This window comes from Aulonocara sp. 'chitande type north' Nkhata Bay, linkage group LG9 (assembly GCF_057382095.1).
Source record: "Aulonocara sp. 'chitande type north' Nkhata Bay isolate Kocher_YH1m ecotype deep benthic linkage group LG9, A_spYH_male_GT1.1, whole genome shotgun sequence".
In the NCBI taxonomy this organism is placed as follows: Eukaryota; Metazoa; Chordata; class Actinopteri; order Cichliformes; family Cichlidae; genus Aulonocara; species Aulonocara sp. 'chitande type north' Nkhata Bay.
This window is the reverse complement of record NC_141352.1, coordinates 14,146,254-14,165,470: the sequence shown is the minus strand read 5'-3', so window position 1 is coordinate 14,165,470 and position 19,217 is coordinate 14,146,254. Positions and strand designations below refer to the sequence as shown.

The 19,217-nt window shown below is 41.5% G+C and overlaps 1 protein-coding gene across 1 annotated transcript in view; it reads right to left on the bottom strand.

Moving 5' to 3' along the window:
* LOC147321846 (uncharacterized) overlaps positions 1 to 17,884 on the bottom strand; it is a 152,870-nt gene extending 134,986 nt beyond the window's left edge. Inside the window, exons 1-2 of the mRNA XM_086305996.1 lie at positions 17,749 to 17,884; positions 13,875 to 13,973 (exon numbers count right to left, since the gene is read on the bottom strand). Coding sequence (XP_086162122.1) covers positions 13,875 to 13,884 — 10 coding nt within the window. The 5' untranslated portion in view covers positions 13,885 to 13,973; positions 17,749 to 17,884. The remainder of the gene's footprint in view (positions 1 to 13,874; positions 13,974 to 17,748) is intronic.
* Between the last annotated feature and the right edge of the window lie 1,333 nt (positions 17,885 to 19,217).

Genomic DNA, 19,217 nt, shown 5'->3' with positions numbered 1-19,217 from the left:
CATCTCCGCCGTACCTCTGCATGTACTTACTGGGCTCTGTCCTGACAAAGCAGCACGCTATGAAGAAACAAGACCTGTGCTCAGGAGGGCCAAGCTCGCACAATGGCCTCTTTAAACACGCACAAGAATGAGAGCGAGTTTACAATGAGAAACTAACAAAAGCACACAGCTAAGACTGGAAATATATAATACTGTGTACAATGTAGAATGACGAGAAAAATAATAAGAAGCCTATGCGGTATAACGGCATGCCGGCGCAGACAAACACCAAATATCTACAAAAGAATGTATTTACCCGACTGTTTCCATCCGTTCCCTTTCCCCAATGCCCGACTGGCCAGGTGTGTGTATGTCAGTGTGTGAGCTACTGTTGGAGGGTCTGTGTGTGATTTCTTTCAGACAGGAGACTGGAAATGGGGTAGAAGCCATTACGCTGGGAGAATCACCCAGAGCACCCCGAAATGAGGGGCAGGGGCCTGTCAACACGCATGGTTATGTGTGTGCTTGTGTGTGTGTGTGCTGGCAGGGTCCAGCCGGTGACCTTCTTCAAATGAGCCCCCCATGATTTATTTACTGTGCCCTTATCCAACCTCTCCCAGCACACATGGACACATGATTTCTAGTATTTCAGTGATAAGGTAGAATCTGCAAATGTGGCTCTTTTTTTTTTTCCTCGTTCAGGACAGGACAGGCAGGAGAAAATGGTGTTTGGTGCGAAGAGAACAGATCGGTCACCCTATCTCACACCGCAGTAGCATCTTATTTTCCTCTCCATTTCTCCGCTCTCCCTGTCCTCTTCTCATTTTAGCTCCTTCTCTAGAGCCAGCGTCTGCCTCTCACCCTTATTCTCCCATCCTCGCCCTCCCTGCGCCTTCCCCTCTCACATTTTGCACCGCCAAGACTAGCAAGTCTAGATGCCATCTCGTGCTTTCGCTCTCTCTGTTTCGCTCTTTCCTTCTTTTTTTTTCTCTCTTTCTCCTCCATTCATCCGTTTTCCCGTCGCCCTCGCTTTCTCCCTCTCTTGGTCTTTCTCACTCTCCCCCGCTCCCTGCGAGGGGGGTGGGGTTTCACTGTCGTGGAGCGAGATGAATTTCTGATTGCTGTCGGGCAGCGCGGAGCACTCTTATTGGTCAGAGTAAGCCAGGGAGGAGAGGCAAAGGCACGGAAAGGAAGAAAAGGGAAAAAAAAAAAACTGAAAAAGGATAATTTTTTTTCATTGGGTGCATATGACCATAATTGCACCCCTTCCTTTTCCTCCCCCTCTCTTCCCCTCTCTCAGCAGAAGCAGCAACACGCTATAATTTGAACCACCGGAGCCAATTATGCAGATTAGCTTGCCCCAGGTTGACCAATGACCTCCCACGCCAACCCCCCACCCGTTTACATTTGTTTACAATATGCAAATTACCGCTGGGTTCCAAAACGTGCTGGAGGGTGTCAAAACACCTTTTGCGGCATTACAGTGTTAGTCTAAACTGCCCCCCCCCCCCCCTCTCCACAAGCCCCCGCAATGCTCCCACATGTGAGTGAACATGTGCAAATGAAAGAGAAACAACTTAGCATGAGATTTTGTTTGATGAAGTGTTTGATGAAGTGTTTTGGAGGTTTTTGTGCGACAAAAACTTATTAATACTGCAGCGTTTTGCCCTTAACTTCTGACATGGAGTTAATGCTCTATAAAGTAATTTTTTTTCACTCTTTCTTCCCAGCATTTGTCGTTTTCTCCATCACTCTAGATTAACTCACCCGTCTTTCCCAAATCATCTAACCATCCCTCGGTACCCCTCCTTTTCCCTCTGTTCTTTCTCCCAGCCTTCTCTTTCCAAGTCCTTCCACCTATGTCTTCCTCTCTCGATTCACACTCCTGCTTCCCACCACCCCCTGCCTCCCCCACTGCTACAGAGATGGAAGCTAGTCTGTCTAATTAGCTGTATGGTTTACCTTGGCTCAGTGGGGCCTGGCTTCCTTAGCTGGGTTTAAACAGGGAGATGGACGGGCTGGAACGCTGAAACCCTAGACTGTAATTAGAGACAGGCTCACTGAGGGCACACCACTGCTGACACAGAGCCTCTGTTCCACTGTGCACACACACACACACACACACACACACACACACATAGACGCTGTGGCAAACATAAAATGCATGAAAACAAAAGGTGTGGGCATTAAGTGCACCCAGCCATCCAAGCACGGTCACTGGCATGAAAACACACATACATGCAGAGTTGGCATTCGCTCCTGCCAACAAACACATGAGTCTCTAACACTGCTGTAGTCCGAAATATACACGAGTGCTCTCAATTTGGTTTTAGCCCGGCTTATTCCAACTCATATTTCTGTGGTTTATTTTACTGTATTGCAGCAAGATGTCCCCAAAACACAGTACCAATTATGTCTTTTCCCCTCACCTCATCTATTCTAGCCTCCTCACCGCCACTCGTTGCTGTTTTTAAAACACTGTCTCTCGCTATACCCCCCCCCCCCGTCTCGTCCCATGATTTATTACTTCTTTCTTTCTGATTTGAATTCTGCCTCTCTCCGTTACAATTTTATGCTTTGTGGTGGGGCCCGTTTCTATTTTCTCCACTTGGACAGATTAAAAAGACACGCCAAAGACAACACACACAGCCAGTGCCACACACACACGTGCACGCAAACACACACACACACACAGACATGAGCGCACGAGCACGTCCGCAGCTGGTCTGATTGCGCTGGAAGTGTTGTGTTTATTCCCCTCAAAGTTAACTTCATCAAAACAAGGAACAAAAGAGACAGAGCCAATCAATGAAATTCATTAATGAAAACTGAAATGCATTTTATTCTTTTCTAATTACACGCATTGTAGCTCATAATTGAGCGGGGTGTATCAGACTGGAGATTACTTCACACTTGTGCATGGGTCACCCTCCGTGTGTGCATGTATATTTATTGCATTGCTGCACGGTGTGCGCGCGCGCGTGCACAGCGAGAGGAAGACAGACATACAAAGAGAAGGAGATGAAACTGAATGCTGAGAAAAAAAACTGATATCAAGTGAGGAGCACTGAGGAAGGGGGCAAAATGAGAGACAGACAGAAATATGAAGCAACGGATTGTATAAATCAATTTTTCACCAGTATTATACTGCCCTCTGTTGTTCATGCAGAGAACAGCATTTGCTGACAGTCAGTCATACCTCTGTGTGGTGAGACCTTCTTTCCCACATCTTTGCAACGAATGCCACTCACACGAGCTAAACAAGGACCACGCATCTCATCAACTTGTATAACTTTGATAAAAGTTCATAGCTTGACAATATAAATCACATTTGGTTGAGTTTATTGACTTCCCAAAGGAAAGATCTTGGCAGCGAGCTGAACAGTGAAGGCAAGACATCGCCGAGGAAGAATGTGTGAAGCCAAAGCAAATTTGGTTTGATTTGATTTTTTCCTCTATGTTTCGATCCTTTTTATCTGTCTCAAAATGTGCTGTTTTGTCAGGAAGTCGTGTCACCGCCACATCCCCCCTTTTATATTTCATTGCTAAATGCTGATTGCTGTTCCTGAGATTAAAGTGGACCGTTACAAAGAGAACATGTACTCGCAGGTGTCATAGTATTTTAATGTGTTATGACAACAGCGAGACACTGTCAGGAACACTGTGTATACTAAAAGTACAGACACCTGGTATTCTTTTAGGCATTGTTCACCTCCAATCAAACAAAAATGATTAAAGAAAGGTGGATACTGTGCAAGTGTGTGTGTGTGTGTGTGTGTGTGTGTATGGTTTGTCATCTGGCCCTAACTGCCCTACAATAACAAATGTTCCAGCCTTCTGATTGGGCAATTAAAGGCAGCAGGGGCGCTGTGTTGACGGGTGAAAGTGTGACATCCATCATCTGAAACAATCAGCGCCTACCAAGCAGCATGTGCTAGTGTGTGTATGTTTGTAAGCTATAGGCTCCTCAAACTACATCAAGCCCCCTGTGTCTCTATAATAACTCCATGAAATCAAACACACACCTCCTTAATCCCAGGTGATGCACAGTAGCCAGTGGCATAAAAAAGAAGACCAAAAAAAAAAAAAATCAATAATGACCATGTGACCAAACCAGGAAATGCTTGAACAAAGGCCCAGGTAGGGAAACACTATAACAGCGTCTGCTAAAAAGCAAATTCAGCATAGCAAGGATATCTTTCCTTTCATTATGTAGTTTGCTTACCCTAATGCCAGCAAGAAAGATCACATGAAGGCGGTTTAAATTAACACAGGGTTTAACAATCTAGCTACAAGCGTGTTCATATGAAAGGGGAAGCGTTAGCATCATCACAAACCATCACATGGATCAGCCTACTGGCAGCAACTGATTTTACAAAGAAGAAAACAATATAATACCAGATTGGAAGCCCTTCTTTAAGACTGGAAAAGACCTACTATGTTAATAAAATTTTGCCTATTTCAAGGCAGGAAAGGTCTGCAAAAATGCTGAAGGTGTAAATTAACAACAATTTAAGAGAGACGAAGAACACCTTACAGTCTCTAAATGTACAAACAGATGGGAATAACATGCTATCAAATGAGCATAGTGCACAAATGTAAAGTTGGATTGGACTCAGCTTGTAGCCAACCCTTGTAGTAATGGTTTTCTATAAAAAGCCCGGCCTTCACCCTGTATAATCAAGAATGCACTCTAGTTTGAGGTGAGCTGCCATCATGTCTGACACCGGGCACCAAGAGGAACATCTGGGAAGAAAGGCTATGGTTGGGTATCTTTAGCTGAAATTTGCTCATTGATGAGGTTTAAAGGTAGTCTGATTTTTAAAGAGTAACACAAACAGTGTTTTATTGTCCTTTTTTATTTCAGATTTTCAAGTCTGTTTTTGATCTGATCATCCCCATCCTTATTAAAATGCCTGAATTTTTTTGGTTAGAAATGTTCTTTGTTGTACATGTAACCCAACCCAGCAGTGATGTCACAGAGCCTGGAGGCCACTTGTATATCACTGCAAGATAAGAATTTCACCAGCTGTAGGTTTTTTTGGGGGGGGATGTTTAATTAATAACTTATATTAAAGAAATTACAGATTCAGCTGGACTAAACTAAAGATGGGTGATTGAAATAAAAATAATAACAAGTTTTGCTATGGCAGATATTTGTATCATTTTTAATTTCTTTTGTTTTGTAATCTCCATAATTATGACATATTTACTCCTTTTTCTCAGGCTGAGGTTACAGTTACAGTATAATTTGTAAGCTTGTTGCTTGACCTCCCCTTTTGCTTTTCTCCTGTCGAGTTTTATACAACTCTATAAAACTAGTTCAACCAGAAACACTGATGTCACAGTCTGGAGAAAAAAAATAATGCCAACATGTTAAACATGTTTTTTGTTATAGTACCTTCTAAAGGTTGAGGGATTTGTAAAAATAAAGTCACATACCATTAGGTCCATTTGATTACTGCTGAAAGCTGATGTGTGCCTGAACAGTGGGTGTGGGGGGAAGTTCTTCCAGAAAAATAAAAATAAGTCACACAAGCTAATATTACTAATTTGACAAGTTTTATGTGTCTCTTTGGTATGCAAAAGAAGTACTATATTTAAAAACGCTGGTGTTTCAGCGCATATCCAAGAAGGACTTATACTTCCTGCAATGTAGAAATGAAGCTCAGTATCAAAGCAGAGCCTTAGTCTTAGCTGTTGATTGTCTAAGAGCATAATTAATGCAGCAACTAATCCAACATGCCATCTAGCCAACCCAGAAATGTCCAATCACATTTACCGTTTCAGCTCGGGTTTGAAGCTGCTCAAGAGTCCACAGCCACGGAGCTTTCAGACCACTGAGTGAGGCACTAATCATGACACTATTAACTGAGAAAACATTGGGAATTAGTCAGATGAGGAAAAGTTGCTTTTCCACTGAGGTTTTGTTTAGTTAATTCCCTGTTGACAGCCAAGTGTGCCACTTGCCTTGAGAAAACTTACTTGAGAGGGAAAGATTACTTTTTATCCCTAATTAATGCAGCTTATTTGCATAGCCAAGTCATAATATATGCTAATGTGCATTTACAGTGGCGAGTGCTGCATAGACAGTTAATGTGGCCTAAATACGTCATTAAAATTATTATGGTGCATCTACTACGTATATTTCTATTTCTGCACATGGGTTTCTCGGTCCCATACATTGACATATATACTTACAGCAATTAGAAACGTAAAACATGACTGAAATAATTTATGTTTTGGGGATGTGGTGGATGTGGTTGCGGAGAATGTAAATGCGGCTGACTGCCTGGGTGTGTGTTTGTGTGCGTGGTATTCAAGCCAATGATTTGCATTCGTGTGTGTGTGTGTGTGTGTGTGTGTGTGTGTGTGTGTGTGTGTGTGTGTGTGTGTGTGCGTGTGTGTATCTTAGCTGGACATCCTGCAAAAACAATCAAGAACTGAATGAAAAAAAATTTAAATGACACCCAGGCATCAGCGAAAGAACAACATCTGTGCGTTTATTTCTGCATGAACTGCCAAAGACAAGGAAGGAATATTTGTTCCAATCAAATGCAACATATGAGTCATGAGCAGGATGACACATCTCACATCAGCAGTTATCCGCACTACCATGTGGTCTTAGGACAGATCAAAATCCCTAGCAGCTATCTACAGTAAAAGTTAATAATGTATTAACTGGACTTAATTTATTAATGATAAATAATTTAGCATAATATTAACTGTTAAAGGTGATGAAATACTAAACTTTAAATAAATGCTACTGGAAACTATCTATACATCAATACAAATGCAATCAACCCAAAGATAACACCAACGCTAACAGCAGCTACAGCTAACAAGCAACCATGTCCCGTTCCAGACAATTCTGGCGAATAAGCGGTATGAATGTTGTCACATGGTTTGTAATAATGCATTTTTGGTTTGCTTGGAGTTCACTTGGAGTCTTCTCTGTGTGAAAAGAAACCAAAGCATGAGTATAAGCTACAGGTTGATAAACTCATTAGCTGATTTGGAGCAGAGTAAACGAACTGTAGGTGTAAAACGCCCTTAGGGAAAATGACACCAGTTGTTCAGTTTTTGTGGTTCAGTTGAGCCTCTAATTGCGCATTAAAATAAACATAGCCTCATTAGTGTCCACAGCAAGCTGTTATATGTAGGCTATCACTGTGGAACGGCTTGTCACAACTGAAAATGAGAGGACAATTGAGGAGTCCAGGAACACTGAGTGTAATTCTACTACTTGGATTCCCAAGTTTAAGCCTATCACAAAGTTCATGCATGACTGTCCTAAGAATTATGTAAACTGTGCAACCAAACTTGTGGAAAAGACTGAAAATTCATAAAAACAGACATAAAAGAAAAAGATGGAACACAGAATTGCGAGTTGTTGATACCAAATTACTCGCCCTATTCATTCGTGTGTCTCGAATCTGACTGAAATGAAGCGGATGCAAGGACTATGATCGCTCCCTTTTCTCTGGTCATTTGCAAGCTTCACTTATCTTCCCCTGAGTGATTTCATTTGGCTTTGAGTGGCTTTGAGAGGAGAATAGCACCAGATGAGGCCGACTTAAAAACCAGGTTTCTCAAAATTTCCTTTCCCTCTTATGGATATTAAGTGCCGTGATTTCAAACAAGCGAGGCTCTCCCAAGTCACTGCAAATGGTGAAAAGCCAGAGCTTATATTTCTGTTTTACGCAAAGAAAGAAGAAAAGAAAGCGCTAGAGACAGGGAGAGCAGGAGATCCAGTATAAAAAACAATAAGCTCTTTCCTTTCAATCTGAGCTTTTCTGGTAATTAGGTTTGCCTAAAAGATGGGGAAACTGAATGGAAGATGATGGAGAGAGGAAAAGAACAGGCCTTTATTTTTAAGGGAGGGCGGTACAGCAGCTCAAGAATAACAGCCCGCCGTTTTCTCCTTAAGTGCTCTCTTGTTTGATTACCCCCTCCTCCACTTCTCTTCCTGGCTACAAGCAGGGTGTGCATTCCTGTAGCTTTTTGGTTTCGACAGAGGGTCTGAGCCACGGGGGGCAACGTGCATGCATCTGCGTACCTACAACCCAGAGTATATGCACACACTCATGCCTGTGCATGCTTACCCAAAAACGTGACCGTACGTCCATAAAGTTTTCTGTTTTCACCCATGCGGCCAAGTTACAGACTATATTCCATCTTCAAAACACACAGTGGCACCATCAAATGAGTCACCCCTTTCATCTGCTTCTACTGCTCTCAGTTGCTGCAGCTTCCGCCTTGCCTAATGGATTTTCAAATGCAGGTACACGATTTCTTTCAAGACTTGACAGGCATTTTCCTTTGTGTTTAGAGATGAGGATCAGGCCCTGAGTGGTTCGCTGTGACGGTGTTGTTGAAAGATTCCGCATACAGAGTAGAAGCATTTTCCCTGAACTTGTTTGAAAAGGCCAAATGTGAGACTTGTACATGTATTTTTCAACATGTGGCCAAACAAAATGAGCTAAAAGCAACTGAAATACTATCATTCTGCTGTGTTCGGGGCTTTGTATTTGTTCGTTCTGGGGTGCGTTCTCACATTGAGCGTATACTACTTTGTGAGTCAGAATGGGTTACTGCAATGGACTGTTTTAGATCTCAGGACAGAGCTGAGAGCCCATCCCAAAAATTCGGCATAAAAAAAAAAAAAATGAAAACGCACAAAACATATTAAGAAACCCCAACAAAGGCCTCTCTATAAAAATTGAAAATCGGCTAGTGCAGCTTATTTTTCTGCTTTTAAACAGGACCGCTGCCATTTTTGAAAATAAATAGAGCTGCAGCTCATTAATTAGATCCAAAAAGTAACGACTGTTTAGAATTTTCCACTTAGCTTAACTACAGTGAAAACCAGTATGTCCAATTTGTACACGCATTAGACTTAAGAGTGCAGACATGCCGCCGCCATCATTGACTGTGAATGTATAGGATGAAGCCATTATGGTCAGCATCAGATAAGCTGTGACAAGCTGACTCGAGGTGCCAAACTAGTGTTCTAACCTGGATGTAATTAACTCTGATTTCCAACTGCCCTCTCTGAGCCAGAAAGGCAATGTCTTCTAATTAACTAGAGAACACTGACAGCCTGGTGCCACCTCCATTTGGTCCCCACTTGAAACAAGTGCCATGTCCTGAGGGTTCCTGTCAGACCTAGTGCTCTGTGAACGGTGTGACATGTCCCTTCATGTCTCCATTCATCCCGCTCGCTAGCTCTCTCTTCCTCTCTCTCTCTTTCCTGACAACTATTTTCTTCTAATCATGCTCAGGAAACCAGAATGTGTTTGGCTGAAGGGGGAAACAGTCTGCGCCTATTGTACATGCGTGTGTGTGTGTGTAATGAAGTGATGGAGACAGAGGAAGAGGTAGAGTGAGAGAGAGAGAGAGAGGAGGAATGACCAAGTGAGCAAATGAGCGTCAGAGAAAAGGAGGGAGAGATGTTCATAAGTCATCTTTTCTGTGTCGCCATACACTGTGCTTCATTATCTGCCTGGCCTGGAGAGTGATGTCTTCCTAAACCGGCGCCGGAGCCAGAGCCAGCGGCCTGCCTCCACCGCATCCACACTTACTGCAGCGTGCACCATGAAACCACACAGACGCACACATATAGGTGGAGGCAATTCGAATCCTTAGAGCTTCATAATGAACGCAAACCAAGAAAGTTGCCATACAATATACATTTGATGATACACGATGAAACAAGGACAAAAAGCAGGGGGCTGTCACCTTTGAACTGGAGCTTACAAAAAGAAAATGCCAAGCATGTAGATGTCCATGAAACATAAACACAAAACTAATGAAATAAACAATTTCAAAATTCCATTAATTATAAAAAGGGTAATATGAGTTAATCCAGGACAAAGCTCAAAGAAAGATTGTTCAAGGTTTTTATGAAGCTAGAAGGGGAAAGAGATTACAGTGAGACTGACAGTGGTGTTTTGGGGCTCGTTTAAAGGGAAGTCTGGTATTAAAACAGCATTTACATAAAGTTCAGCCGCTGAGTGAATGCCTGTAAAGCTTTCAGAGCCTTTTTAGATTCCTGATCTGCTCCAGTTTAATAAATTCAGCTTGGAGAGAGCTGACTCTTACTGAAGTAAGAGTTTTTAGCTGCATGTGCTCCACTGCTACGCTTCTAAAACGTGCACATTTCATAGATTTTACAACTTATCAGCCATCACAAAACAATCAAAGTATTTCACTGACAAACTGTATATAAAGGATAGACTTCGCTATTGTTCTGTCACACTTATTTTGATGCCTAAAGCTGAGCATTTTGGCCATCGCCATCTTTCTTCTTTGAAACCTTGTGATAACTGAGGGATGGATCTGACTGAGAAACCGTGAGACTCTGCCAACTCATGCACTTGCAACCTGTGAAGTACAAGATCTAAAGCATACACTGATTTTTCTTTTTTTTGACTCGAAAGAGATCCATAATTTACAAAATAAAAATCACGTGATATCAAATAATACATTAAATGGATATTGTATTATATTAAGGTTGTTTTCCTAAAGACTTCTATACAGTCAGATTTCTTTTTGCATCCAGAAGCATCACCTACCAGCTACCTGCAACCACTAAACAGCTTTTATTGCTAAATGATATCTCTAATCAGAAAATCTCACAATAGAAAGTCAAAGCATTTAGGTATGTAGACATGGTCAAGCTGATCTGTTGCCGGTTCGAGCCCCGGCTTGGACAGTCTCGGTCGTTGTGTCCTTGGGCAAGACACTTCACCCGTTGCCTACTGGTGGTGGTCAGAGGGCCCGGTGGCGCCAGTGTCCGGCAGCCTCGCCTCTGTCAGTGCGCCCCAGGGTGGCTGTGGCTACAATGTAGCTTGCCATCACCAGTGTGTGAATGTGTGTGTGAATGGGTGGATGACTGGATATGTAAAGCGCTTTGGGGTCCTTAGGGACTAGTAAAGCGCTATATAAATACAGGCCATTTACCATTTACCATCTGCTGAAATTCACATTAAGCATTGGGAAATAAAGGCAAAAGCCAGCATAGCCCACAAAGCTGAGCAGGTCAGCCATAAGCCACAAAGCTGTCGTAGGGCCCTGGACAGCAACTGACAAGATTATCAGTGCCAGACTAGCCTGTGATCTACTGGTGTTTTCATGAACTCTCTAGGGTTTACACAAAGTAATCATTTGGCTGTCCAGACAAAAACGACTAGCTGATAGCAGAGGTAAACAAGACAGGGAACAACACTGTCCAGAGCAAACAACGGGGGTGGTGGGGGGGTGTCACCAAACTGAACAATGAAAGTTCTGATGAGTTTCAGTCTCTGCTGTAGCGTTCGGATGATAGAGTCAGAATTTGGACGCATGGATTCATTTGGTCTTGTATCAACAATTCAGGCTGCGGGTGGTGGGGTTATGTTGTGGAATTTCTTGGCACACTTCATACCCCTCTGGTAGGTTTGCATTTCCAGTAGGAATGCTGATGATGAGTTAATAGCTGAAAACAATTCATAACTGCAAGATCAGTAAAGCCCAAACTTTGCTGTTGGTTTGTTTTTTCTGTACTTTATTCCACTTTTAAGAAGTATTTTTGACCTGACGTTGGCCCATGTTTGCACAGGCTTTTTAAAAAGGATGCTTGCCATTGTTTGACCAATCAGCACTTAATATCAGGACCAATTGCCATTTCTTTGAAGGAGGAATTAAAAAACAATCTTAAAACTAAAGTCTAAGAACTTTTATACACATATAAGGGATGTACTTCCTCCAGTAGTTGTCAGAAGTTTGAATCCTCTTCAGCCTCAAAGCACGTGGAACGTGAGCGAAGATCCAATATGGATACAAAGTATAAAATCTGACATTGAGCAGTAGTGCAGTCTGGTATCTCCTAGCTGCTTTTCAAATAAAACAAAAATCTTTAAGCCACTCAACCACAGTTTAGATGCTTTTGAATCCAACATGCTTTTTAAAAACCCTCCCATAAACCTTGGGCAGCCTGTAATTTTCTCCACTTTTGTAACGCAGAGCAAACTGACATTGCATTTTAAATTTAGCGGAAAGACTTTTGTCCTTCTCTGACAGCTGACTCCTGAAGTCCCCTCAATTACCCTTCACTAAACCTGGATTTACAGAAAGACATTTGTCACAAAACTGCAAAAACATCTTTCCAGAGCAAAAAGTATTTAGTGCGTTATGCTAAATCTCCGTGCCACGCCACAGGATCCATCTAGTAGTTTGAGGTGCATCATAACCAGCCTAATTGGACAGGTGTTTGCAAGCCATTATGATACTAAACCGTTGTGTCAGTAGAAGAGCCCAAAAACAGCACGATACCCCCAAAGACCTGCTGAAGGATTAATGCAGTGGTTTAGATGGGAGGGAAGGCTTTTACGTGTCAGAGTTGAGAGAAATTAAGATCGGGGAGAGAGAAACACAGAAAGAAAGAGATTAAAGAAGAGCAGCACTCACAGTGTGAGGTAAGCCACAGTCATCTCTTGTCAACCACCCCTGGTGGGAGTATGTACCCCACACAGAGAAACAGAGACAGACATTAGCACTCCACTCAACCTCAAATGCCTCTTATTTATGGAAAAAAACACGCAATAAACAGCAGCAAACTAACACTTGCTCCTTTCTGTAATTGTACCCCATCAAATGTGTGATGCAAAATAACTCCTTTAAAGTAATTGCACATACACTAATATATTAACTCTAAAATTATATTAGAGTTGCAGTTGTGCAGGTTTCATCTGACAGCATAAAGTTTTTAATAACAATATAAAGCCTCAGTTGAACAATAGACACATTGCCCTGTGTTTCATTAGAGCCTACAAGTCAGGCCTAAAATAATACCAGAGTCAACCTGAAAGGGTGAAAGGTCAACTAGAAGATCAATGTTCTTCCCAAGGGTTATAAGCTTATCAGAGTACACAAATACACACTGGCAAACACACACACACACAAAAGGCTTTCTTCACCTGTTATTGGATGAGGCGCACAAGCCTGGGGTGAGGCACTCAATGAATAGATCCTTATTGATTCCAGCTAAACGGTATGTACTGCAGGGCCAATTCAACCTCTCGACAACTCACTCATGCTACATCTACCCTACGAGCAACTAACCCCTACCCCTACACAAACACCAGAGCTGCGATCTTTAGTGCACCGCGCGCACGTACACACGGCGCAAACTCTCTCCCCACCACTCCAAGCTCTCTCCTAAATTACCTCGTGAAGTAGGGTGAGGCTCTTCACACATCTACCAACAGTGGTGGAAACTGAGCAAAATATCCCCTCATTGATCGCTTGACAGCACCCAAAGGTCAACAAGGCAGCGTTCGCAGCAGGCTGAATGGCCCCCCATCAGATCCTGTTTGCAACCGATGAGATGGTGAGAAACTCTGTGTATTTGAATGAGATTAGCTAAAAGCTGGTGAGCAGTTTTCAAGCATTGGAGAGAGGTTTTTCCCTTTTGTTCCATTTTTTCCTGACTCGTGCCTGGTTTGTTTGTAAAAGTGTTTGTGTTTTTCGCCACAAACGAGTTCTAGTAACTGACAGATTTTCCTGTAACAGGATGATTTCGACTAAATTATAGCATAATATGTATTCACAACTAATTCGATTTATGTGCTAAGCCATGACCCTGTTTTTTTTATTATCATTCAAAATTTGTTTTATCTAGATGATATATTACCAGCTATGAAATAAACTATTTAACTAAATATATTATTGAATATTATTATTACTGTTTGAATTAAGGATATTAGAAAACCAGAGCAGCTTGATTTGCTAAAAATGAGAGCGCTAGGTCTTGGGTGCATGAACCCCAAGTTCCTGCTACTGTTTGGGTTCCTAAAACAACAGCAACACAGCATGCAAGAAAATTAATTTATTATAATTAATTTCATTCTTACCTAAATACATCTGCAATCTCGTGATGCTGCCATCACAATGACACTTGGACAACAAAGGGGAGGCAGAGCAACGCGACGTAATCTCACAGCACCCCGAATCTGCAGTCAGACAAAAAGTGTGTCACAAAATAATGCATTTCGAGATCAAAAAACGAAATGTTACTTCTATTAACACGAAGGTTGGAAGAAGGGGAAGACTAATGAGCTTCTATAATCCAAAATACAATAAATAAACATCAGAAGAGAGAAAAGAGAGCAGTGTTAGTAGTGTTACACCTACTTCAAATCAATTGACTGAAAAGGAAGATTCAAAGTACTATTTTTCCAGTTTTGAGATGTCTGTTCTCAGCATAAGACAATGTTTTCCACCAGAACACCACTAACTCATTTTGTATTGCCTCGTCTGAATGAACCTTCCCCCTGATTGTTTCAATCTTCTCACTAGTGCACATTTGACTTTCCGCTTGGCTCGAAAACAATAAAACACATGCTGGTTAAAGCAAATTTCAAGGTCAGTAAATTACCAAAATGTCAGAGTGCAGTCTACGCTGCCACCAACAAAATAGACCCCTTAAATATTCTGACGTGTTGCTAAATTTCTTCCTTGTACTTCTTGATGCCTTCTGCCATGTCAAACCTGGTCTGTCTGCACGCATTTTGGAGGTGCGCTCATCCATCACTGATAACAAATGTTTAAAAAAATAATCATCTGAATCCCAGGGAGGGATTAAAGACTCTTCTATTCACACACTAACTTATTTTGTGTGTTTGCACGTAAATGAAGGCAAATATGAGCCATAACTGGTTTTTAGAGCATTATCTTATCATAAGTTTTTGCATTAATATCCTCTTAATTTCATAATAAGTAATGTTTATATCTGTACATGCCATGCACGTTGCTTTTATTCAGGTTTTGGCGTTTAAATATTTTACAACGGATTCACATTTTTTTAAGTATTTAGAATTCATGATGTTTTTAAATTCTTTGTGTGCGTGTCTATGTGTGGTTGTGTGTGCGACTATATGCTGGGATATCAGGGCATTCTGTGTTTTCATGTTATGTGTGCCACTAGGGTAATTAGGAATAGGAAGGAAAGAGTGATCAAAGTGAGCACTTTCCACCCTCCGTTTCAGTTCTGATAGGAGTGTGTGCCTGCATGCATGTGTGTCTACATATGTGTGCATGCTTGTGTGATGTACACTATGAGGCTTTGATGCTGTAAGCTCTGCCGGTTAATGTACTACGGATAAAAATACTACACCATGTAATCTGGCATTTATCCCTAGAGAGCAGAAGCCCAAAATATGACACATGTCAAGAGGAAGGAAAGGGGAGAAGAACGAGTGCAAGCAGGGGGAGAAGTGGAGGAATAAAGGAGGTAAGAGACCAAGAGCCTGTGTTTCGTCTTCTACCCTGAGATGATTTAAAGGCTGACATTTATAAGACATGCACAAACTCTTCTCAGTAATTATTTGAAATTAATTCAGGACTATGAGAGAATAGAGACAACAAAGATGTACAGATTCCTCAAATACAGATGTGCATACTTGGTGCACTATAGGACAGCACTAAGGGGTTTAAACATTTCTTTGTCTTTGGGCCAAACTAGGAACAAATTTGGGTATAATGCTTCATCCAAAACCTCAATTTACTTTAACACTTAGTTTTGGGGAACATAGCGCGCGTGCGCAATTGCACACAATAGTCTCTGCGCACAAAAAATCTGTGTTGCGCACAAAAATATATATATATACGAAATTTGTATATACTGAGCTAATCAACGTCGTTGACAGGCTATGACAAATTCAAATTTATGTGTTCAGGGCCCGAATAGCCTGGGGGAAGAAGTTCCTCCTCATTGCCTCTGTTTTGGCCTTAAGGGAGCGGAAGCACTTCCCAGACCTCAACAGTGAGAAGAGTCCATTGTTGGGATGGGAGAGGTCCATCATAATCTTCCTAGCTTTGGTCTTACACCGCTTGGTGTAGATGGACAGCAGGTCAGGGAGCTCTAATTGAATGATGCGTTCGGCTGAGCGCACCACTCTTTGCAGATCTCGTCTGTCCTGCTTGGTGCTGTTCCCAAACCAGGTGCAGATGTTTCCCGTCAGGACGCTCTCGATGGTGCAGGAGTAAAAGTTCTTGAGCACCCTCAGTGGCAGATGGAAGTCTAAGTCTTCTGAGAAAGAAGAGACGCTGACGGGCTTTCTTGACCAGGGTGTTGATGTGACAGTGATGTGGACACCCAGGTATCGGAAACTGTCCACTCTCTCCACTGGCGTGCCACTGATGATGAGGGGCTTGTAATTCCTTGTCTGCTTTAGTGAAGTCCACGATCAGCTCTTTGGTCTTGCTGATGTTTAGGAGGAGGTTATTCTCCTGGCAGTTCTCCAGCGTCCTTATGTGCCAACACCGGTGTTTTAGCTAGCAAAGCGGCGTGGCTGATGTGGAGTAAAGCCACGTTAATGACAACGTGAACAACCATTGGAGATGTGAGCAGGACAGACGGAACAATTGACGGAAAACGTGTGGACTTTATACCAGTTTTTAAATTGTGTTGATAGGCCGCGTAAAACCAGAGTTATGATAAAAATAATTTGTAATGTTTGGTTTTCTTCCTGGATACTATCGTTGTTTATATTTACTGCGGGAAGAAACGGTAAAAACTGCGTTTTATAAGAAAAACGATCGAAACACTCTCCGCTTTTGAGCAAAAACAAAACCAAAAAAACCCACCCTTTCCTATTGGTCGAAAAATGTACCATGTCGACCAATCAAAACATGGCACTTAGTTGTTAAGAAACGGGAGGAAGTTTTAGGAGTGATGGCAGTGTTTTGAGATGTGAGAGATTTGAGACATTTAGCGCAAGTCTTGTGTAGTTAGTGTAGTCAATAGTTTTGTTGTGTGTGTCAGAACAATGAGGCGACTGCTGAATGTTACAGGTGTTACAGGAGTGATACATCTCCTGTTGTCAGGCCTGCAGGTATCAGGCTGTTGTTCTCCTTTATCTCATAGTGGACAGAAATAATTTTTTGGAGTGGCACAAATTATTTGTGTGGCATCAGATTTGATGCAGAACAGCTGATTGTTCTGTAAATAGTTTGAAATGTTTGTTTAAAAAAAAACGCCATGGCTGCATTTTTAGGTTAAACAGCTGCAAAAAAACTTTGTTGTTTGCAAAACTCAGTAACTTTTTTGGAGAACTATATAATTAATTGCCCAACATCGGTCATTATTTACTATATTTTGTAGACAGAGAGTTGCAGGACTCTCTCCCAGACCACAGACTCATAGTCATAATACAAGTCAGAGCTTTATAATAAATAAATAAATAAATAAATAAATAAATAAATAAATAAATAAAGTTGTGTTTTCAAAATTGGAGTTCAAGTTATTTTTACTTCCAATAGTGTTAACATACTACACAGGTCATGAATAAGATTTTTTTTTTATTTTCATTGTAAGTGGGCTAAAGCAGTTAATTAAAAGTAGTCTAACATAAATGTAAATGCTGTAATTTGATTATTTTAATAAACCATGTGACTTGGATGGACTTGAGCAGTCCGCACTGACAGTGAAGAATCCACTAAACACCAGGAAACCTTTCACAGCGAGCCATGCTGCAGGATTTTCTCACACACAAAAAAGCGGCTATTAGCCCGTTCGTTTAAGGCACAGCCCAGCTATTCTGCTAGAAATATATTCAAGACTAAACCCTCTGGAAAATTCATCATTATATTTGTACTTAATAGCAAATACAAGACACGTAAGAGTAGCTTATATATAAGTCAAAAATAGCAAGGCAACAATCTAGCTAATAATGAGTCGCATGGAGTTTACATAGAGCACAGCAAAAAGCAGGCACAGGTCCTTACCTTACATGTAATTTACTTTGGTTTTTCATTGCAGCAGGATGTTCTTTTTAGCCAATCAAGTCTAAAGGTAAAAAGTAGCTAATGACACTACCTAACATAACATCACTGGAACCTTTTATTTTCCAAAACATGTCATTCATAATGAAAGCAGCTAGCAACGTGAAGCAATGACCTCTTGAAAGCCTTTAACCTTGCAGGAAGTAAAAGAAGGGGGGGGGCATACAAAACGCAAAAAGTTTCAAAATTAATACAAAACTAATCACAGACACTCACTTTTCCGATATTAGAATATCCTGTGATCAATAAAGTAGTCTGATTCTGATTTTGATTAAATGTCCAGGTCAATCTCCAGAGTTAAGAAGAAAGAGTGGATTGACATATTTTGGGAAAATATTATTGGCAGTTTCAAGAATTAGAAGGAGAATAAAGTCGATATCATTTCTGATAACAAGCTAAAATACAAACCATTGGATTACTATATATCTCTAAGTTAACGTATGCCCTGTTTGTGCCTGTTTGAAACTCATCAGCATTTAGGGTGGTGTCTTCTTCTTCTTCTATCTGTTCACTTTAGGGATCACCCATCCTAGCATCCTCCTCTGTCACACCAATCATCCTTCACTACATCCACAAGCCTTCTCTGTGGTTTTCATCTTTTCCTCCTTCTTGTTTTTGTCCAGAGCATCTACTATCTCTTCTCTGCACATCTTCAAATCATATTGTCTCTCTTGTGCCCCAGAATTATTTTTGGTTGAAGGAGGTTGTATGAAAAGTTGCCTGGTTTTCATACAAATGTAACAGTAGTTCTCTTAACAAGAAAGAAAATTAGCACATTTAAATAAACCATTTTATTTATTTCATACAAAAATAGACTTATTTTTAAAAAGAATTTTAGCAATCTTATTTGTTACTGCTTTTTTCTTTTCCTTTTATAAAGGCTGCTGCAACCATTCAATTTCCATCACACTCATTGAGATTCTCATTGAGCAGGGCAGAATAGGCAGGACTATGTTTCCAAATGGTGGCAGGCAAATAAATGAGTTTGGAGGTCTATCTTACCTAAGATGGAGGGGACAAGCCTTAATGAAGAGGGAAATGAGCGAACAAGTGTGTCAGCGAGTGAGACAGCTGTTTGAGGCAGCAAGTGTGTGCCTGAGCAAACAAGGGAGGGAGCGAGAGAGCCTCCACAGCGCTACCAATCAGGGATGGGAGAAGCAGATAGTTACAGGTAGGTGTGAAAACCATACGTCAATGGGCCCTAATTGAGCGCTTCTCCTTCATTCTGCACTTGCTACTGACACATCGCCCCTGGGCCTATTGGGAGAACACCAGCTTTCTGTCACATAGAAAACGGGAGCGACGGATGATACGAGGAGTAGAGGATGGTGCTTGTCATTTTTCCTTCTCTAGATCCTCACACCCGGCCCCCGTGACTCACTGTAAGGCAGATGTTTCTCTAACTTTTAAAG